Source organism: Macrobrachium rosenbergii, chromosome 35 (assembly GCF_040412425.1).
Source record: "Macrobrachium rosenbergii isolate ZJJX-2024 chromosome 35, ASM4041242v1, whole genome shotgun sequence".
NCBI lineage: Eukaryota > Metazoa > Arthropoda > Malacostraca > Decapoda > Palaemonidae > Macrobrachium > Macrobrachium rosenbergii.
The window spans coordinates 1,411,004-1,434,408 of NC_089775.1; the positions used below are offsets into that span (position 1 = coordinate 1,411,004).

General features: G+C 40.9%; 1 protein-coding gene across 35 annotated transcripts in view; it reads left to right on the forward strand.

Moving 5' to 3' along the window:
• Window positions 1–23,405, forward strand: part of Fas3 (fasciclin 3) — a 597,052-nt gene that overhangs the window by 531,775 nt on the left and 41,872 nt on the right. For 13 of the 35 annotated variants that reach the window (XR_010858302.1, XR_010858304.1, XR_010858303.1 and 10 more), the window contains exon 1: window positions 19,902–20,373. The exons of 14 other annotated variants lie outside the window; for them this stretch is intronic. Coding sequence is in view for 18 of the 21 variants with exons in the window: in XM_067133998.1 (XP_066990099.1) it covers window positions 20,241–20,373 (133 nt within the window). In the remaining 3 variants the exon portion in view is untranslated. Of the gene's footprint in view, window positions 1–19,612; window positions 20,374–23,405 lie in introns of those variants that run through there. 8 more of the 35 variants (XM_067134008.1, XM_067134014.1, XM_067134028.1 and 5 more) reach the window with 5 other exon arrangements.

Below are 23,405 nucleotides of genomic sequence, written 5' to 3' on the forward strand. Positions count from 1 at the left end.
AGAGAGAGAGAGAGAGAGAGAGAGAGAGAGAGAGAGAGCGCAGGAACGTTATACCCATTCGTGCTTGAAATCTGACCTTTTTCTCTTTCAGTTTTTTATTTTATTTTTATTTTCTTTTTTCTTTCTGCCCAGTGTAATGTTACCGTGACGAACCCAGTTTACAATTTCCCTTTGATATATATATATATATATATATATATATATATATATATATATATATATATATATATATATATATATATATATATATATATATATATATATTCAATAATAATAATAATAATAATCTTTGGGAGCTCAAATTTCAAGTCAGCGACTTCTTCCATACGAATAGGGTCCATCCCCTAAATAATAACATATAATTAGGATGTTTCAACTTTAAGAGACAATAAGGATTATGGGGGGAGCTATTCCCCCCCCCAAATTAAAATGCGTCTCTCCCCCAGGCACCATAGTAACAAGACACGCCCACAAGTTCCCAAATGTCCACCCGAATTTTTGGTGTCTATAAAACCAATTAATTAGTCATTACTTTTTGCTTTTGAAAAAACAATAAATATTGAAGCTTCGACACCCAATTAGGACTGACAACAATAGAGGAATTATTGTACGCCAGACGTGCTCGCGCGTTTATACGCGCGCAATCCGCCCACGCGGGCGCGCAGATTTTTACGTTGAGTGCCATCAATACCCTTCTTGTAATTAGAGAGGGGTAATCGTTCATTTTTATTCAATTAAAATCTCTCTTCCAAAGGGGTTCGTTTTTCGTGGGTCCTGCCGAATTTCAAAGGGACACAAGCACGCACCCCTTAGGTAGGACACGTGCGGGAACACAGAGGAAACCCCCTCGCAGCACAAAGAGTGTGGGAACACAGAAGAAGGCTTTAGAATGCAGCGCAAAAAATTATTATAATACTCATGACTCAGATGGTCTTACGCCAAATGCATTTTTGCTTAATTAAAACTGGAAGTATAATGAAATCCCCGCCTGGCTTTGCGGGCCTCATTGTGACTCATTACCCTCATTATCTTCATTAGCTCCGTCCATCTTCCCCAACAGAAATCTTTGTATTGTAACCTAGAGTTTCGGTTTGAGTTGGTGGTCACCCGTCCAGATATTGACCTGAGTAATGTTCTCATACTCGGGAACCAGCAGTGTGGAGAATAAGATAGGTGGATGTTGCTATTATTATTATTATTAAATAATTATTATTATTATTATTATTATTATTATTATTATTATTATATTTGCGTGTGTACTCTCTCTCTCTCTCTCTCTCTCTCTCTCTCTCTCTCTCTCTCTCTCTCTCTCAAGAAGGGCTGGACGTCTCGAAGGGGAAACTGCGGTATTCCGGACAGGGAAGACTCCCAGACGAACCAAAAGTTCCCACGATTTACGACATTAGCTCGCGGTTTTCCTTCGCATTTGGAAGCCAATGCACTCCTGCGGGCGCGTGGGCGCGCTTCTGGCCTCTGGACGCCCGCAGGTGCACGCTATGCAGCCAAAGGGGCGCGCGCGGGCGCGGCTAAGGAACCAGAAACGCGTGGAGTTGTATTGCTGCTACTCAGATTTGAAATTAAAATATCATCTATTTTATTACCCCTTTCGGTATAAGATTGATTGATGTACCTGGTTGTTGGTTGGCTGTCGTATAAAGCTGTTAGTTAGGGTACAATAGGTCGCGATTGTGATTTGGGGAGGGTGTGGGGCTGGTAATCTCATTCCTGGGGACTTGTTGGCAATCAGAATTTTAGCAATTTTCTGTAAGTTTGGAAGAGTGATTCTCTCTCTCTCTCTCTCTCTCTCTCTCTCTCTCTCTCTCTCTCTCTCTCTCTTCAGCTTTTCACAGCCTTGGATTTTTCATCGCAGTGGAAAAACAAAGAGAGAGAGAGATCAAGGTGAGTGTAAAAATTAAGACAGGAATTAAGCAGGTTAATATTTGGGGAATTATTGACCCAGGGGTCATTTGTGATTCTCCTATTGTTAGAGGAAAAACCTTGCCCAGCCCAGGTGACAATGATAGTGAAAGTTGCCGGGTTGTTGGCAGACAGTGATGGCTCATTAAGGAGTGGTGGAAATTGCCACCAGAGGTCTGAACGTTGTCAGTAAAGAGTGGTGTCAATTTCCAATACGTTTGGCTGCAAAAATGACACAGTTTTGGAGATTTTAAGTTTCCAAGTTAAGAAATGGTGGAAATTGCCACCAAATTTTTGGGCGTTGCCAGTGAGGGAATTGGTGTCAGTTTCCAACAGGTTTGGTTATTAAAACTACATTCTTCTGTAGATTTACCATCTAGAACAGCACAGACTAGCCCCCAAGACATTCCTCTGTAGATTTACCATCTGTAGAACAGCACAGACTAACCCCAAGACATTCCTCTGTAGATTTACCATCTGTAGAACAGCATAGACTAGCCCCCAAGACATTCCTCTGTAACTTTACCATCTGTAGAACAGCACAGACTAGCCCCCAAGACATTCCTCTGTACATTTACCATCTGTAGAACAGCACAGACTAGCCCCCAAGACATTCCTCTGTAACTTTACCATCTGTAGAACAGCATAGACTAGCCCCCAAGACATTCCTCTGTAACTTTACCATCTGTAGAACAGCACAGACTAGCCCCCAAGACATTCCTCTGTAACTTTACCATCTGTAGAACAGCACAGACTAGCCCCCAAGACATTCCTCTGTAGATTTACCTGCTGTAGAACAGCTGCAGTTGCCAAAACTCCAGAACAGTGCAAGCACAGAACACCCATAAATCTTCAGGGTTGAATACACTCTTGTGAAAAAAAATTGGCTGAAAGTAACCTTGGCTTGTTGGCAATTTTCGGCTATATTCCCACGGTGTCCCTCACACCGCGCACGGACAAAGAGGAAGGGGGTGGTTGAGTGTTCCCCCTAGACTAGGGGAACCTTGGCGGCGCAATGGAGGGGGAGGGGGGGGGGTTGGGGGAGATTTTTCGTGGTGTTGGCTTTCCGCTCACGGGCCCGTGTCTTTGTAGTGTCATTTCTTGGAGAAAATGTCCTTTAGTGAGTTTGAGAAAACGTTGGACTTTTGGAATCTGGGTTTGATTTTCTGTAAAAAATGTTGTCCTGTATTTTCTCAAGAAAATGGTTTTGTAATTTTAGAACTGCATTTAATTTTCAGTTTTGTGGAAAGTTTTAGTTAGCAAAGGAACCTTTTCTCCTTAAGTTTTGTTGAGAAAATGCTCCAGGGAAATTTTTTTGAGAACATTTTCACTATTCTCTTGAAAACATCTGGAGTGTCGTGATAAATTTCATATGATTTTCTGTACAAAATATTTTCCTTCCTTTGATTTTCTTGGTGAAATCTTGTTTCATTTGTGTTTTCATTTTTTTGAAAGAAGAAAGAGAAAAAATATTGTCATTTTAAATCATCCCCAAAAATTTTCGACCAATTTGGAGGGAAAAATTACCCATAACTTTTGTCCCTAAAAGAAAAATCTTTTCATTTTCAAAACAATCAATTAAAACTGTCATTTTTGTATCCTACTCCCCCCAAAAATCCTCCCATTTCCAAAACAATCAAAAGAAACCTTTCAATCTCCTAAGAAAATTGAAAGGAAAGGTGTTTGGGAAACACCTTTCCAGTCCTTGAGGCCGGGGGACCTCCCTAACTAGATGACAGTAATATCTTGGCCCACTGTGGGCGACCCCAGTCATCTTATTGTTTATTGTTTGAGAAATTATAATGGGTCTTTTAGTAGCTACTATGAATGACAGTCCTTGAAAAATTCTGGAGAAGTGTAATTGTTAATTCATTTTCAAAGTCTTTTGGTGAAATTTGTGGAAAAAAACTTCATTGGACCTTGTATCGTTTCCTGTAGCTTATTATTATTATTATTATTATTATTATTATTATTATTATTATTATTATTATTATTATTATTAGCATGAACCCAGTTATATAACTTAAGCAAGAAACACCATTGACTTTCAAATAGAACCCTATTTATTTCATTCACGCAATTGAATCAAACATAACACGTTGGATAAACCAACTGTCTACCACTGTATCAAACCCACCAAGCACGGGTTCGAACCCCGGGAGGGCCAGATACACTCATCTATAAATACCTTTTTGGTGTAAGTCACCCCAAGGTCCTTAGGTACAGTGAATTCGTTATTCACGAACATTTGTTATTGGGGCCGCTATTGGTCCAACTCTCTCTCTCTCTCTCTCTCTCTCTCTCTCTCTCTCTCTCTCTCTCTCTCTCTCTCTCTCTCTCTCATAGCTAGGGTCAATACCAACCAACCCGTGGCACTCAGTGAGAAATTAGAGAGAAAACACAGGATAATTGTCTCTTAAAAAAAAAAAAAAAGAGTTGAACGCACAAACGCCCCAGTTCTGCGGTTTCCCGTGACCTCCTGGGGGTGGGGGAATGTGAACCTCGTTCCGCAGGCGCTTGGAAGCAGAGGAATTGGGAGAAGCGAAGGGAGAAGGAATGGGAGATAGTAGGAAGGTGTGTTTGAAGAATGAGGGAATTGAGGAAACCTGTAGACCCTGAATCGGTTTGTTTTGAAGGTCTAGGGGCAGCTATACAGGTCATTTAGGGTCATCCGGGGTCATCTGGAGAGAGAGAGAGAGAGAGAGAGAGAGAGAGAGAGAGAGACTGTAACCTCACTGTAAGTGGTAATTATAACATTACTTTTAATACTTATACTTCTTTCTATAAAGTGTAATTAGGTCGCCATACCTTGCAGCCCCCTCCTCCTCCTCCTCCTCCTCCTCCTCCTCCTCCTCCTCCTCCTCCTCCTCCTCCTCCTCCTCCTCCTCCTCCTCCACTCATCTGTAGGGATGTTACCATGTAAACATTCTTGCCATATAATGATTCATTATTATTTATGGCGACGGCTGCTGTCTGGGACGTTTTCCTTGTTCTATCTTTCTATCTTCATTTCTATCTTCATTTTTATCTTTATTCTATCTTTCTCTATCTTTATTCTCTCTCTCTCTGTCTCTGTCTCTCTCTCTTTAATTCTTCAGCTGAAAACTCGTATGGAAGAATAAAATCTCCATATTAAACCCAAGAGGGCTGGAGAGAGAGAGAGAGAGAGAGAGAGAGAGAGAGAGAGAGAGAGAGAGAGAGAGAGAGAAATTAACGTGAAACTCAAGAGGCTTCAAATATTAAAAAAATTAAATAATAAACAGACAAAAATAGTTACATTCTGTTTATTATTCAATAAAAAGAATCATATTTTGAGTAATAACCATTAATATTAATGCAGCGTACATTACCATGACACTGTATTCGTCTAGACCTGGTTTTTGTTGTTGTGTATTGTGCGTGTAACACACAGGGCTAAATACGATCTTAATATAATCTTAATCTTAATGCAATAACATGATACTCAGATGCATGGATGTTGGTATAGTGACGTGAGTTTGATGGTATAGTGACGTAAGTTTGTTGGTATATTGACGCAAATTTGATGGTATAGTGACGGGAATTTGTTGGTATAGTGACGTGAATTTGTTGGTATAGCTACGTGAATTTGTTGGTATAGTGACGTGAATTTGATGGTATAGTGACGTGAATTTGATGGTATAGTGACGTGAATTTCTTAGCATAGTGACGTGAATTTGATGGTATAGTGACGGGAATTTGTTGGTATGGCGACGTGAATTTGATGGTATAGTGACGTGAATTTAATGGTATAGTGAAGTGTGTTTCCAAAAAACTGGAAAATATATGAAGTTTCCAAAAAACTGGAATATATACGAAGCGTGTTTCCAAACTAAATAAATAGATAAATAAATATATAGATAAATAGATTTATAGATACATAGACAGATAGATATATAGATGAATTATAGAATAAAAGCAGAATTTCCTATAGAAACTCTCAGTAGCTTATAGCAATGAGACGTCGAGAAAGAACCTCTTAGTCACCTGGGAGGGGGGATTTTGGGGGTTAGAATTGTGGGTCCTGGGCCGTATTTAAGGCGGGGGAGGTGGCTCACGATGATCTCCGACCTTTGTTCCAGTTCCCTCCTACATTCCCTCAACCCCCCCTTCCTCCCCCTCTCCCTAATTCCCCCTCCCTCCCTCCACAATCGACCCCTAACTGCGCAGGCGAAAGTTTTTCGACGAAGGACCGTTAAGATTTTGTGTATTTTTTTTTTTAATAATTTTAAATTTCATATATTTTTTTTACATTTTCAGTCAAATTAAAATGTATATATAAATATTTCCCGTCATATTTTCAATTTTTTCCACTTTTAATATATTTAAGATCTCGTATTTTCCACATAGAATCAAAATGTCTATATATTCTGCCCCAAAAATATATTCAAAAGTGGACCTGGTTTTATTTATAATATATTTAATGACTTGCATTTTTATTTTACATGACTTCCATATACATTTTTAGAATTACGTGTACATATATTTTTTTAATTAATAATAATAATAATAATAATAATAATAATGATAAATATATTCCCCCCCAAAACAGGACCAATCAGAAACATGACTCTGTAAGACAACACGGCATGAATATATTTTAACGCCCTCTCTCTCTCTCTCTCTCTCTCTCTCTCTCTCTCTCTCTCTCTCTCTCTCCTCTCTATTCCCTTCAGCATAATATCACGATTATAAACCCCCAATCCCTAAGCACCCCTTCTTAAGATATGCAGGCGCACGGGCTTGTGTTGTAGGCTTTTATCCCCAAAAACAACTGCCAACATTATGAGTGATGTTGATGTACAGTTCTCTCTCTCTCTCTCTCTCTCTCTCTCTCTCTCTCTCTCTCTCTCTCTCTCTCTCTCTCTCTCAATGCAGAAGCCTGGTCAGGGTTCTTAGATGGTAATAATAGTAATAATAATAATAATTATATTACAATCACAAATTATTTGTAACCTGACAATCAGGGAGGAATTGGGAAAAAAATCTTTGGTAACAGTGAGATGGGGAACGATGGATGATTCCTGGATTTACAACTGGAATGGGGATCTAGAATGGGGGGAGATATGTCCAGAGTAGTCATTGGAGAGAGAGAGAGAGAGGAGAGATGGGATAGGAAGGAAAGCTATTGGAGAGAAAGAGAGAGAGAGAGAGATGGTCATTTTAGCCCTGGGGGAGAGATTTGGCCACAGAAGACTGACCATTTGGCTTGGGTATGGGCAAGAACATTGGGTAGGGGGTAAGGACCTGATATAGTGTGTGTGTGTGTGTGGGAGGATTTGGAGAGAGAGAGAGAGAGAGAGAGAGAGAAAGAGAGAGAGAGAGAGAGAGAGAGATTATCTAGCGACTCTACCTCATGAACGTAAACTTAAAAATATTTCTTTATATTTTCCCACTTTCCTGTTAGATTCCAGACCCGTTTCCGCAAATGCTCGCTCCTCAGAGCGTCAGATGGGTTGAGGTGTGTCTGTGTGTGAGGTTGAGAGAGAGAGAGAGAGAGAGAGAGAGAGGAGAGGTTGTTGCTCTCCCAAAACTCGACGCGTGTTCCTCTACTGGTGGGCGCGCGTTCACTCGCTCTCTTAACTGTCTGTGATTTCCAGAATAAAGTGAGTTTTTTTTTTTTTTTTTTTGGGGGGAGGGGAGGGGTGAGAGGGTGGGACCAAGTGTCTAGCTTTTTTTATGTAGTTGGTTAAGGGAAGGTTGTCTTTCTTCGTTTGTTTTCGTGTCGATTTTATTTTTTTTCTAAAATTATTGGAAAAGTTATTCGTGGATTCATAAGACTGCCTACGTAAGTTGAGATTTTGAGAGAGAGAGAGAGAGAGAGAGAGAGAGAGAGAGAGAGAGAGAGGGTGCAAGGGTGATATATATCACTTTCATCGAGTTTTTCTCTCTCTCTCTCTCTCTCTCTCTCTCTCTCTCTCTCTCTCTCTCTCTCTCTCTCTCGAGCAAAAATATAAAAAATATTCAATTCTCTCTCTCTCTCTCTCTCTCTCTCTCTCTCTCTCTCTCTCTCTCTCTCTCTCTCTCTCTCCCCGAAGACGTACTTGTTTTCAAAGTTGCAATGTTGACATTCTTCCGCTGCAAACAGGATGTTTAAGCTTTCGTCCCCAAATTTTTGTGGTACAGAACGAGGAACATTGAGGCGGAGAAGATTTCTAACCCTCACGTCAGTGGAGAGAGAGAGAAAGAGATAGAGAGAGAGGAGAGGGTATTAACTTTATATTCGATTACTATCAATCCCTCCATTCTCTGGAGAGAGAGAGAGAGAGAGAGAGAGAGAGAGAGAGAGAGAGAGAGACAGGGTGGAGGGGGCATCAGGGGTTTGAACCCCCCCCCTTGCATTGTACATGGGTCCTCCCGAAAAGCGTTGGAGAGAGAGAGAGAGAGAGAGAGAAAAAAAAATGGCGGAATAATCGATATTGTGACATCGCCATGCAGTGAATATTCACCATCCACGTGTTCCCAGTGAGCGTCACTTTTAAGTATATTCTCCGGTGTGTTACTTGTAATAGAAGTAGCATCTCTCTCTCTCTCTCTCTCTCTCTCTCTCTCTCTCTCTGTTCCCTCCCAAGAGGGAATCGAGAACTTGTGTATATATCAGGTATTGTTATTATTATTATTATTATTATTATTATTATTATTATTATATTATAATAATATTATTATCATTATCATTATCATTTAAAAACACTCAACCATCCCCTTGCCCAAACAAACAAATTCTTCCCCCACAAGAATCATTAATTTTTATTCACATTTTTAATTATTCATTTAATTATTTTTTTGGTCAAAAAGCGCCGACGAAGCATTGAGGTAAGGTCACCCCAAGTCTGAATTTCTCTCTCTTTCTCAAATTATCTCTTTATCTCTCTTTTTTCATTCTTGCTAATTGTTACGACATGGCCGTTTAACCGAGAATCTTTTTAACTCTCGAGGTTCATTGCCGTAGTGGTTGGTGGAGAGAGAGAGAGAGAGAGAGAGAGAGAGAGAGAGAGAGAGAGAGAGAGAGAGAGAGAGTTTGTAGAAGGTTTCGTCTGGTATAAGTTGCATTGAATACCTTAAGGAAAAGTAAAGGAAATTTGTTTTGAATATCGCGGGAATAATTTTTGCTTACACACACACACACACACTAGAAAGACCTGGGTTCGATCCCGATGTGAGTCAGGGATTTATTTCTGCCCCACACTTGATTGTGTGTTGATTAATTCTGTAAATATGTGCATTATGTGCATATATGAGAGAGAGAGAGAGAGAGATAGAGAGAGAAAGATATATATATATATATATATATATATATATATATATATATATATATACATAGAGAGAGAGAGAGAGAGAGAGAGAGAGAGAGAGAGAGAGAGAGCGAGCTTTCAAAGCACAAATCTAATCTGACTGCAATGCGATCTTTTAAAAACAAAAAGTTACCCTAAGCTTGCGCGACCATAAGAGCGCGAGAGCGCATGCCTGAGTGCGTACATACCCCCACTCTTTCATCCTAATTCCCCCTCCCCACCAATCCCCCTCCGCCCCCAGGGTCAAAATACGCAATCTGCACTTACAATCATCCCTCACGTAAAATTTAAAACATTTAGTCATGTAATGGCGCGCTTATCGAGCCTTGCATAATACCTCTTTAAATCGCCATAATATTGCATGAGGGCTGTGGTTCCTGCCGAAATGACGAGGAAAAAGAACAAGAATGGTTTGAAGGCACGTAAAGAAATCTCTCAAAGGACTGGGGAAGGTATTTTGATTGTAATAATATGCACAAAAATCACCCCTCTCATTCACAAGACCTTGTTCAGTGGTGGATGTCATTGGCATTAATTTTTTGCAGATATTTTGTTTTTATAATTTTAGCCCCCCGAAGCGGTGATGGTGTGTACACACAGTACAGGGAGGTTGAGAGGTGTTGGTGGAGGGAGAGGAGGAGGAGGTAGAGAGAGAGAGAGAGAGGGAAGTCATCGCAATTAATTCTTTCCCAATTTTTTGTTTTATAATATTGCCCCGAAGACTTACAGTACAGGAAGGTTGAGGAGGTGTTGGTGGAGGGAGGGAGAGGAGGAGAAGAGAGAGAGAGAGAGAGAGAGAGAGAGAGAGAGAGAGAGAGAGAGAGAGAGAGAAGAGAATGTCATCGCAATTAATTCTTTCCCAGTCGTTGGGGGAAACAATTTTGCATCACAGATTTTGCCCTGAAGATATAATGCAGTAGCCTCCGAGTAGTGAAGGCGATATAGACGGAGAGGTTGAGGTTATAATAGAGGGAGAGAGGAGGAGGAGGAGGGACTGAGAGAGAGAGAGAGAGAGAGAGAGAGGGATCAGGAACAACCAGGCTCGATCCACGCTTGAGGCCACACACAAGCACACTTTATTAGAAAGCATTACGCCAGGCAGCAAAAATAAAAACAAAAAAAAAAAAACCGTTCGTCATTCGCACTGTTCACCGGACCGCGCCAAGGTTTCGTTTTGATCTTGAACCACTTCTTCTTCTTCTTCTTCTTCTTCTTTTCCTCCTCTACTTCTTCTTCTTCTTCTTCTTGTGGAAAAGTTGTTGACAGAGGAATTTGTCATTACCTTCGGAAAGGCCTCCGGCGCACATATATATTTTTTAAAGAGTGTCGTCAAGTGACAGTTGACGGTTGAAGAGACCTTGGTCCCTCTTCGAAGACATTCAAAAATTCTTTTTTTCCATTTTTGAAGAAATGTTTGAATGTAATTATTTTCAAGGTAATTCTTTCACTCTTTCCCCTCGTCATTGACTTAGGGGGGCTAATTTGCATATGTGTACATGCGTATAATATATGTCCAAATATATATCAAATATTAGGACCCCACAAAAATGCCGAAATGTAGAAAGTAAATGCTACATTTCAGAGACCAAATGTCTCTCTCATCAGGCATATAATATATATATATATATATATATATATATATATATATATATATATATATATATATATATATATATATATATTAACTTCTTTACATTCACGGCCAAGTGCATTAAGTCACTGTGTTCTCATATGTCAATCCAGGAAGGCATGGGTTCGAACCCTGGCCAGCTTAGAAGCACTTAGCATAGCTAAAATTATAAAATTACCTTTGAGTTAAGTTTAGAGAGAGAGAGAGAGAGAGAGAGAGAGAGAGAGAGAGAGAGAGACCCACCTCTCTCTCTCTCTCTTCTCTCGCCTCAACCCCACCCCCATTCCCCCCCTACTTAATAATTCTGGTTAATACCTTTTGTCAATCCGGTTGCTCTTCCGATATACGGATGGACGCTCTCTCTCTCTCTCTCTCTCTCTCTCTCTCTCTCTCTCTCTCTCTCTCTCTCTCTCTCTCTCCGCACGCCTTCGTATGTACGGTGATTATCGATCTAACCGGTACATCGTAATCGGATTTAGACACACGCCAGAGAGAGAGAGAGAGAGAGAGAGAGAGAGAGAGAGAGAGAGAGAGAGAGAGAGTGAGTTTCCCCTTAGTTTTCCCTCCATGTGCATTGTTTGCTGCTCATGACAGAGAGAGAGAGAAAGAGAGAAAGAGGGGGCATTTTCCGTTTAGCTTTTTTTGGAGAGAGAGAGAGAGAGAGAATGAATTCTCTGCTCATGACTAATCTCACATTCATTGCCCACGTGCGAGAGAGAGAGAGAGAGAGAGAGAGAGAGAGAGAGGGAGAGAGAAGAGTGTAAGAATTTCCCAACTACTCATTGTGACTCAGATCATTGCTTAGGAGAGAGAAAAAAGTGAGAGAGAAATTTCCCTTTTCCTCTGTGTAAGAGAGAGAGAGAGAGAGAGAGAGAGGAGAGATACAGGACTTCCGAAATACAGTATATTTATTGTGAAAATGTTTGCAGTATGTTGGCAATCTATTTGTTGTATATTTATTGTGAAAATGTCTAGTATATTGGGAAGCTATTGGTAGTATATTTATTGTGAAAGTGTTTGTAGTATATTTATTGTGAAAGTGTTTGTAGTATATTTATAGTGAAACTATTTGTTATATAATTGTTGTGAAACTATTAAAAGGATATTTATTTTGAAACTGTTTTAGTATATTTATAGTGAAACTATTTATTATATAATTGTTGTGAAACTATTAAAAGGATATTTATTGTGAAACTGTTTGTATATTTATTGTGAAACTATTTATAGGATATTTATTGTGACAATATTTTAGAATATTTATTGTGAAAATACAGTATATCTAATTCAAATCAATTTACAGTATAATGAATGTGAATATTTTGTAGTATATATATTGTAAAACTATATAATACAGTATATTTATTGTAAAACAATTTACAATCAGTATATTTATTATAAAACAATTTACAGTATAGTATATTTATTGTAAAACAATATATAATCCAGTTATTTATTGTAAAAACAATTTACAATCCAGTATATTTATTGTTAAACAATTTACAATACAGTGTATTTATTGTAAAACCATATATAATCCAATATATTTATTGTAAAACAATTTACAATCCAGTATATTTATTGTAAAACAATTTACAATCCAGGATATTTATTGAGAAAAATATATAATGCAGTATATTTATTGTAAAACAATTTACAATACTGTATATTTATTGTAAAAACAATATATAATCCAGTATATTTATTGAGAGACATTAAACCACTGCTATCTTTGAAACTAATACTTTCTTCAATATCTTGACCACATCTAACCTCAAAGATACTATCTTCGCCCATCTTTACAAGCCAGTTTCAGCCCTCCTCTTCTGCAATCCAGGCTTGGGACCGTCTCAAGCCCTAAAAGTCTTCCAAAGCAAGGTTGTGGAAATAAATAATGACAAAACAATGACAAATAATGACAAAATAACGACAAAAAATTCTTGATGATAACACTGGCAGGTGAAAGTCAGGTTTGAAGGAGGTGGAGGAGGAGGAGGAGGGAGAGGAAAAGAGGGGGAGGGAGTGATTTCCGCCTGACCCCAACGCTCCGGAACCTTCCATTCACAACCCCCTCTCTCTCCCCCTCTCTCTCTCTCTCCACCTTTCCTGTCTTGTGATTCTTCTTCCTTTTTGTGCCACAACTTCACTTATAGGTTGGCAGGCAGGATCTCTGTCCCTCCCCCTCCCCCTCCCCCTTTTCCAGCCCCCCCTCTCTCTCTCTCTCTCTCTCTCTCTCTCTCTCATTGTTCTGATTCGAAAGTCACTTCGTTTCAGCTACCACCTTAATAATATCTCCACGTCATCTTTTATTCCCTCATTTCTGATCTCATGAAACACTTTTGCAACACTTCTTCGAGAGGAAGTTGCGTTTGGAAAGTGTGGAGAAGTGATGGAAGAAGTGTTATTCAAAGTGTTGTTGTATGTGGGGGGGGTGATTGGTAAATGTTATATCTTAATTTCACTTTTTCTGTTTTTCTGTACAGTTTGTGGTGGTGTGGTTATGATTTATACACATACACACATACACATACATATATATGGAGAGAGAGAGAGAGAGAGAGAGAGAGAGAGAGAGAGAGAGAGAGAGAGAGAGAGAGAGAGACTTACTCCCAAAGACTTATAAAGCAAGACAACAAGAGTTCTATACTCTGATGATTTTCGACCGTATCCCAAAAAGCGTGTGGCCACAGTGCGTCAGTATCCCAGTACCTGGCGAAAGCTGTGCACGGTACACTGAAGGTACACAGGATATTCTACACCTCTGTACGAGCGTGTGGGGGAAGCCAGAGCGTGTGGGAAGAGAGAGAGAGAGAGAGAGAGAGAGAGAGAGAGAGATCAGGAAACAATTACCTATGGAACCACCTGGTCTCATCTCGTCTACCTGACTTACCCGATACCCCCTACATCCTAATCCTCTCTCCCCCCCTGGGCCAATCCACCGTCACCCCTTTTAGTTTCCCTTTCTGTCCTTCCCCCCCTCCCCCTTTGGGATTTGGGGAGGGGGGGAATGGGTGCTAAACCCCCCTCTCCCTCAACTCTCCCCCTTCCTCCCCTCCTCTGCTCTTAGTGTTTGGTTGGAATTAGCTCTCTCTCTCTCTCTCTCTCTCTCTCTCTCTCTCTCTCTCTCTCTCTCTGAATGATGCTTTTCCAGTCACTTATTTGTAGTGAATATTTTGTAAAAATCTCTCTCTCTCTCTCTCTCTCTCTCTCTCTCTCTCTCTCTCTCTCTCTCTCTCTCTCTCCTGAATCCGTTATCTGGAGTCCGTTGGGGTTGGCAACGGGTCACAGTGAGACCAGGAGAGCTGAGAGAATGAGTATCTGAGGAGGGTACAGCAATGGCCTTGAATATGATTAAATATTTATCGACAATATCAGACTTTTATTCTGTCAGGAAGCTACAGAGAGTCTTATAATGTCGTTTGGTTATGCTTGGCCATGTCTCTCTCTCTCTCTCTCTCTCTCTCTCTCTCTCTCTCTCTCTCTCTCTCTCTCTCTCTCTCTCTCACAGACACACACACATACTATATATATTTTTAATGATCGTATTTGAATTTATCACTTTGGCAAAAATGATTCTTAAAATATTTTGGCCATGGGACTGACTCTCTCTCTCTCTCTCTCTCTCTCACAAACACACACTCGCCATATATTTTCTTTATGACCATACTTGATTGCTGTGGTAAATTATTTTTTTTTAAACTTTGTCACTGAACTTTTGATGATAAAATAAGAACTCTCTCTCTCTCTCTCTCTCTCTCTCTCTCTCTCTCTCTCTCTCTCTCTCTCTCTCTCTCTCTCTCTCTCTCACACACAAACTATGTTTTTATGCTCATATTTTAATTTATTAATTGGTACAACTTTTTTTTTTTAAATATTTATGCCAATGAACTTTTCATATATTAATCACAATATTATTAGGCGGATGACTTGCTCTGAAGCTTCGTGTCTATATATAGTCTTCCCTGCTAAACAGGGCGTGACTTACCATATTTAAATGTATATATATACTGTATTCCCATCCATACTCACATCAGCTCGAAGGCTGAATTCGTCCCAGAGAATCTTAATTGATTAAGATTCTGTCGTGCCTACTGGCATATAGAGGAGACAAGATAACGGTGGGGATGAGGTTGTGAGCCACACACCCTTCTGGAAAGCGAGCTCGCCAAGCCACAGTAGGCTACTAGTGACGTGAGATACCGCAAGGGGGTTGAATGTCTCCCAAATCATTCCTCCAGTCCTGGACACCTCAACCAACCTTGCTTTTTGTCATCTCAGGGAAAGCTACTCACAAGAACTGGAAACTGAGGTCACCTAAAGCTGGAAAAAAGATGTCCTTCTTGAATTCAGTGGAGAAAGAAGTCACAATTGGACAGGAAAAAAATATGGCGACCATTTAAGTCATTATCGTGAAATTAGATTCATTTTTCGGCGAGGGTCAAGTCAGGCAGCCAGCCAGCCATCTGCTGGTTTACCGAGTTACTACTCTGAGCAGGGACCCAGTAGCTTGTCCAGCAGAGTCTCCTCTCTCTCTCTCTCTCTCTCTCTCTCTCTCTCTCTCTCTCTCTCTCTCTCTGTTTTCCAGTTCTCACGATGCGCACTGCGCGCGTCTCCGCTGGTCGACTTCTGCAGCGAGACCAAATTGCAACGGTTGTTTGAACTCTTCCATTCCTGCAAAAGCTTCGAGCTGTTTTCAAGCGCTGTGGTTGTAACCACTTAATAGTTTAGCCTCTTCCAAAGCATTTCTTTCTATTTCTTCAAATTTCTGGTGACTTCTCAGACTAGTTGGGGCTCAAAACAGTTTTGACAATTGTATTTTCAAAGGTTTGTGTACAGAGCTGTTGTTTGTGTAAGTACCAAGTGTTTTTTCCAGTTTAAATCCTCAGGAAATTCAGTTTTTTTCTGTCGTTAATTGATGTATTTTTCTGATTTTGATTCCAGGTTTTGTAATTTTAATGTTTTTTTGAGAACCATTATCTTCTATTTGATTTTAATTCCACCTTGTGTCATTTTAATGCTTCCACGAGAACCATTATTGTTTATTTGTCAGATTCTCGCTGATTATCTGCTTTGTAAATCCATGTTGTGTCAGTTAGACGTCTTGTGAGAACCGTTATTGTTCTATTTGTCGACTTTTTTTTTGTGAATCCGACAGTTGGAGCCATTAGTTGAAAACCGACAGATGTCTGATTTCCACGTAGAGAAACCCTATCTTATTTATTGATAACTAAAAGATTCTAATTGAACATTCTAACATTCCCCTACCAAGAGAGGAATCCCAACTTATCAATAACACAGATTCTGATTGAACATTCTACCATTCGCCTGCCAAGAGAGTTTTCTAATGGAACATTCTGCTATTCAGAGACATCCCATCTTATCTATCACCATCCCTCCTTCCAAAAGCCATATTGCACCTTCCTGCGCCCCTCCCAGCTGCTGAAATCCATCCCATTGCTCGTTCTCACACATAATTCGCCGTCGTCAGTGATTTGACTTCTTCAGGAGCATGGTTCCCAAGGTTTACTTAGCCATTCGCTCTCTTGTCCCGTCAGGACAATGGCGTCCATTGTTCGTTTATTAGCTCCACTTCTGGAGAGCGGGGTCGTTTTTGGGGAGGGGATGGGGTGGGGGCAGGAGGAGGGGAGGGAGTTGGGGAAGCTGGGGGGTTGGGGGACAGGACAAGGCATTCGAATTCCTTGATGCATATCCTCGAGTTGGGAGTCAGTCTCTCTCTCTCTCTCTCTTTCCCTCCTTCTTCTGCACATCTTCCAGTCTCTCTCTCTCTCTCTCTCTCTCTCTCTCTCTCTCTCTCTCTCTCTCTCTCTCTCCTTCTGTTTTCAACCGTCTCTGCTAACATTTTCATTTAGTGATTGTACTTCCAGTCTTCCAGATCTATCTTACCAGTCCGTTCCATTTTTCCAGACCTGTTCCAGCTGGTCAGTCCATTCTTCCAGCCTGATTAGACTGATTAACTCCATTCTTCCAGTCTGATGAGATTGATTACCTCCATTCTTCCAGCCTGATTATATTCATTCCAAACTCCCAGCCTGATTCCAGTTAGTCATTCCATTCTTCCAGCTTGATATCATCTGTGCCCGATATCCAGCCTTCTGCTTTCCTACCGTCTTCCAGGTGGCCGTTCCATATCCTTCCAGGCAGGATCCCGTTTCCTGGGGGTTGAATTTTCCCTGTGCACACCTGGGTGGGTGGAACACCGCGCCCTAAAGGTGGTTCGTCAGTATTGGAAAGCCTGGAGCTGGAATCGGAGGGTAGGTGTGGACCTCAGGATGACGCCTACCAGTAGAGACGTGTTTGAGAGAGGTCTTGATCTCTCTCTCTCTCTCTACCATAAAGTAGAGCTCTTTATATCTTCTGAATGGGAGAGGTGTGAAACTCTCTCTCTCTCTCTCTCTCTCTCTCTCTCTCTCTCTCTCTCTCTCTCTCTCTCTCTCTCTCTCTTTGGAATGGAATATTAGGCAGGAAATCTCTCTCTGGAATGGAATACAAGCTTTCTCTTTCTCTTTCTCTCTCTCTCTCTGTCTTTCTAGATTGAAATACAAAGCTGGAAATCTCTCTCTCTCTCTCTCTCTCTCTCTCTCTCTCTCTCTCTCTCTCTCTCTCTCTCTCTCTCTCTCTCTCTCTCTCTCAGAGGACTAGAATACCAGGCAGGAAATGACTTCTCCTTCCATTCGAAGCTTTGTCTTTGAGACTCGGAGTCTGCAGCAGGGGCGGGAGGTATTCTGCGTCCTGGAGAATAATATGCGTTTGGCTGTACAGGAGGAAATGGGTTTCCGTATTCTGACTGCTGTACTGGAGGCAGTAGGAAATGGCATTCCCTTTTTTTTTTTAAATGGAGAGAGGGGGAAAGGGGGGATATAGTAACGGCGTTTTGCGTAGAACTTTGCGCTGCGTCAGAAAGCGATTGAGACGCGTGTTAATATTTTCGTTTAGCTCTCTCTCTCTCTCTCTCTCTCTCTCTCTCTCTCTCTCTCTCTCTCTCTCTCTCTCTCTCTCTCTCCATTTGTAATGATGATTTAAACTGTGCTTGTATTTTTCTGTAAGAAGTTGAGGGGTCCGTAAAATTGTTGAGTTTTCCTACTGGGAACAGAGTGAGTGCTTGCAAAAAACGCCCCAAAATACAGTGGAATATTTATTAAAATAACACTCACACAATCTATATTTTTATATGTATATAGATAGTAGGTACTGTGGCTGACACAATCTATATATACAGTATATATATAGTATATATATATATATATATATATATATATATATATATATATATATATATATATATATATATATATATATATATATATATATATATATATATATATATATATATATATATATATATATATATATATATATATATATATATATATATATATATATATATATATATATCCTGTTTCGTCAGAAGGCATGATTATGGCTAACTTTAACCTTAAATGGAATCAAAACTACTGAGGCTAGAGGGCTGCAATTTGGTATGTGTGATGACTGGAGGGTGGATGATCAACATACCAATTTGCAGCCCTCTAGCCTCAGTAGTTTTCAAGATCCGAGGGCGGGCGGACAGACAAAGCCGGCACAATAGTTTTCCTTCACAGAAAACTGAAAGAGTTTTAAAATCATCCAGATTACTCACGGCTCATAAATCCAGGATTTCCATTCGGGGCCTCGAAGGTTAATCTAAAGGTCGTTTCGATGTCGCATCCACCTGAGCGAGTTTCCACAATGAGTCAACGTGCCCAGATCCCATACCCTCAGCAGCCGCCAGCCACCGCCGCCGCTGCTTCATTGATAGCTGCCCATACCCAGTCCTATCCAACTTCATCTGAGATCCCCCCCTTCTCCCAAAAAGAAGTTTTGGGGACCTGTAATGTCCTTTCTGATTGGCTGAGTCGTTTTCAACTTGATCTGGGGCACCCCCAGTTCCCAAAAAGAAGTTTGGGGAAGTTTTAAATTGGCGTTTCTGATTGGCCGAGTCGTTTTCAACTTGATCTGAGACACCCCCAGTTCCCAAAAAGAAGTTTTGGGGACCTGTAATGTCCTTTCTGATTGGCTAAGTCGTTTCAAACTTGATCTGAGACCCCCAGCTCCCAAAAAAAGATGTTTCGGGGACTTGCAATGTCCTTTCTGATTGGCTGCGTCGTTTTAAACTTGATCTGAGACCCTATTCCTCAAAGAGAAGTTTTGGGGAGTTTTTGTAGCGTCGCTTCTGATTGGCTGCGTCATTCTAAACCTGCGATTGGCAGAGGGACCGTCAATTACAAAGACACATCAGTTTAGATTTGTAAACAAGTCCCTCCGACAATACCTCTGGATATCTGTACCACAAGCGGTTATACCTAACTGTTTTTGAAGTCCTCGAGGCTAGAGAGAGAGAGAGAGAGAGAGAGAGGGTAGCCACCCCAATCTATCCATACCAGGGCATCAACACACACACACACAGACTCCGAGACCAAAACTGTTCGCCAGGCTAGCAAACCTCGCGGGATTTGAAACCTTGGTTCGGGGGCCGTGGTACCCGACTCTTTGATGTCGTTTAGAATCGAGTTTAGCTCGTATCCAGCGGCGTGGAAAAGGCGTTTAGACGCCAAACCGTTGGATATCCCGAACGAGAGTGTGAATTTCATATGGAAGGTGGAGTAAATGGAGAGTTATCGTTGAATATATATCACATTAGCGCTGGCGGGCATTTGGTCCCCCCTTCCACCTACCCCGGCTAATCCCCCATGGGCTCCCCCCCCTTCCTCCAACGCATCCCAACCCAGTTCTTCTTCTTCTTGTCGAGTTTCCAGTTATTTCAAAAGGCGTTGCGGGAGCGTTGGATTCTTCAGATCGGCGGAGGGGGACGATTTGACAAATCCAACGCTACAAGGCTGTTGATTCCCGGACGGAAATTATCGTTCATCTGTTTTTTAATAATTATCAACGAGGGTTTTAAACCATCGCCGGAGGTTAGGACGGCGTGCGTACGTGCGTGCGTCTGTCCGTCACCGACACCAGCCCGTACCTGCGGCGGCGGCGGCGGTGGTGGTGGCGGCAGCGCGGCCGTCCCTCGTACCTCGTTGTGTCGAGTTGAACAGTGTACCTGTGACTCCCGGTACGAGAAGGTCTGCCGTCTCGTCCCCCCACACACACGCGTTTTGGATTTTACAACCGTCCGGAGTGCTAGATGAATCTCTCGCTCGCAAATTCCCTTGATTCAAACCCTTCCTGACGCACGATTGGTGCCACTGATCCGCAGCGGGTGAATTGATCGACCGACCAACAATCCCGTGTGTCGAAAACACCTCGCTGTGAAGTGTGAAAAAAAAAAGTGGATTGTTTTTTTGAGTGGCGAGTGAGAGACCTGGAGATTTCAATCGGACATGTGCAAGTGTTCCATCTCGGTGTGTATAGCCTTTGTGGCTTGTTGCGTGGTCTTCGCCCTGCCCGAAACGGCCCTGGGGCAGCAGGAATACGATGTAGGGGAACCGAATGACGGAGAAGTGGTGTTCAACGGTGAGTTGTTCGAAGGAATTGTTCGCAGTTGTCGCTGGAAGATGCGTCCATAGCGTAAGCGTGGCTGAGGCGAGGAGGGTTTCGTGGAATCTCCCAAATCGCGGACGAAAGATTTGAATTCCTGTTAATATCCTTTATATTCCCCATTCAAATTCGCACGGAATGACCCTCAATCAAAACGAATTTCAGAATAGAGAAATAGGATATAAAAGAGAGAAGTATTAAGGTCGTGTTTCCGGTGGAGAAAGAGGGGTCCTACCTGTCGGAGTTCACCGGTAATTACAGCTCGATCTTAAAAAGTTGGAGTTGGCAACAGGCTGTGGGTTTTAGATACCAGTACTTATAGTTGTATTTACGTTTATGTATGCATGTAAATAGTGACGTAGGACGAGAGAGAGATAGAAAGAGAGAATAAACAGCGGGGGAATAGAGCAATAACGCGATAGAGATGGCGTCCTGGTAGCGTTGAATCTGCCCTCAGGGCAATGGGTACTACCAACATTCCCAAGGACTTCGGGAGGAAGAACGGAGGAACGGGAGGTAGTGTGAGTAGGAGGAGGTTAAGGAGGAGGAGGGAGACATCTCTCCCCCCAACACTCCCACTTCCTCCTTTATCCATTCCAGAATCCGTTCCCCCAAAGTAACTTTATTTCTCATTTTCAGCAAGAAAGGTGTATGAATCTGTAGGCCTGAGTTTGTAAGACCCCTTCCGCCCCCGTCTCCCTGATTGGTTGAGGTCAGTGTCGTGACCTCTGGAAGAAGAAGAAGAAGAAGAAGCCGTTGGGCATAGCTTCTTTATTAAACATCTTGGCATCGTGCCCGGTTTAGGGCAGAGAGAGAGAGAGAGAGAGAGAGAGAGAGAGAGAGAGAGAGAGAGAGAGAGAGAGAGAGAGAGAGAGAGAGAGAGAGAGAGGAGTCCCCCGTACATTGGCTTTTCCAGACATGGTGGGGATGAACTTGTGAAGACATACAGCCTGGTGGCCTGAGTTACGGACATACACACACACACACACAGACACAGGGACATTGAAACAAGGCTTTTGGGAAACATATATACATTTTATTCATTTTTTAAAAGGTGTAGAGAGACAGAGACCAGATTACACCCCAGACTTAGCGCTGTTCCTTGACAGAAGTTTGTAGGTGGATTTTGCTATTCATCTTGTGTTTGTTTGTATGTTTCCAAGATTCCGGATTCGTAGTTCTTCTTCCCCCGGTCTCTGAAAAGGACTGGAATATGTCCTGGAATTGGTTGATAGATGCTGGAATGTTTGATATCGAACGTTAGGCTGTCGGGAGTAAGTAGATACAAGTTTTTAATCGTAATGATATTCAACAGTTTGCAATGGAAAAACCTTGCAGAATAAATTGTAAATATTTCACAGAATTATATTTACCATTATTATTATTATTATTATTATTATTATTATTATTATTATTATTATTATATAGTTAAATGTAATTCCCAGATAAAAACCCTTTGTCCTCTCACGTAGGCACTCTGCGAAGCCTGGCCCCCCCCCAAAAAAAAAAAAAAAACTACGGGTTATGCACACCTTTTTATCATGGCGCCCAACGTTTTGTCTGGAAATACGCGCGCGCATGCGCGCACAAACACACACATGTATATATATAAAAGCTTACGTTCTTAATATATACATCTGATTGGTGTTGAGTGTTTAGCTTTCATTGCAATTTATAGATTTATGAATATATTAGTCCATCTTTTTGCGTCTTCATTTTCAAGTGTATCTTATTCTTTTGGGAATAATAATAATAATAATAATAATAATAATAAATTAGAAAGCTGAAATTAGAAGATATATATAACTGAATTCTAAATATCTTTGGTTTTAACAGATTTCCCCACATGCAAAAATAAACCTTTTCAGATGAACTGGTCGACTGCAAAGTGAAGAAGCCTTGTCAATCATTGACACTCTCTCTCTCTCTCTCTCTCTCTCTCTCTCTCTCTCTCTCTCTCTCTCTCTCACCACACTCACAAACAGATACTATTTTTGGCTATATTAATATACCTTATTAACCCTGAATATACGTAAAACCTCTCTCTCTCTCTCTCTCTCTCTCTCTCTCTCTCTCTCTCTCTCTCTCTCTCTCTCTCTCTCTCTCTCTCTCTCTCGCGGAAGAGCCAAGGCGTTGCTGTGTTAAATAGACCTGTCTCACTTTCCAAAGGCACTAGTCCATTGAGTTGACACGAAGAATGCTGGATTTGTTTTGCGTTACATTATTCATAAGTATATACTTCCTCGTTTTTGTTTTATTATTATTATTATTATTATTATTATTATTATTATTATTATCTTTTACATCATACGAAAGAAAGACATTATCCATAAACATATATCTCATGTCTTGCTTATAAAGTTGTATTTTTCTACACAAATTTCCATTATCACAGCAAATTTCCATTACCACACCCGAAATTTCCATTATCACACTCCAGATTTCCATTGTCATACTCCAAATTTCCACTACCACACTCCAAATTTCCATTATCACACTCCCAAATTTTCATTATCATACTCCAAATTTCAAATTTCCATTATCACACTCCAGATTTCCATTGTCACTCTCTCAAATTTCCATTATCACACTCAAACATCCATTATCACTCCCCAGATTTCCATTGTCACACTCCCAAATTTCAAATTTCCAATATCACACTCCCAAATTTCCTTTATCACACTCACAAATTTCCATCAACACACCCCAAATTTCCATTACCACAGTCCCAAATTTCCATTATCACACCCCAAATTTCCATTACCACACTCACAAATTTCCATTATCACACCCCAAATTTCCATTACCACACTCCAAATTTCCATTATCACACTCCAAATTACCATTATCACACTCCCAAATTTCAAATTTCCATTATTACACTCCAGATTTCCATTGTCACATTCCCAAATTTCCATTATCACACACTCCCAAATTACAAACCCATATCTGACACACACCAGATTACAAACCACTATCTGACATACACACACACATCGCTGCCTCTC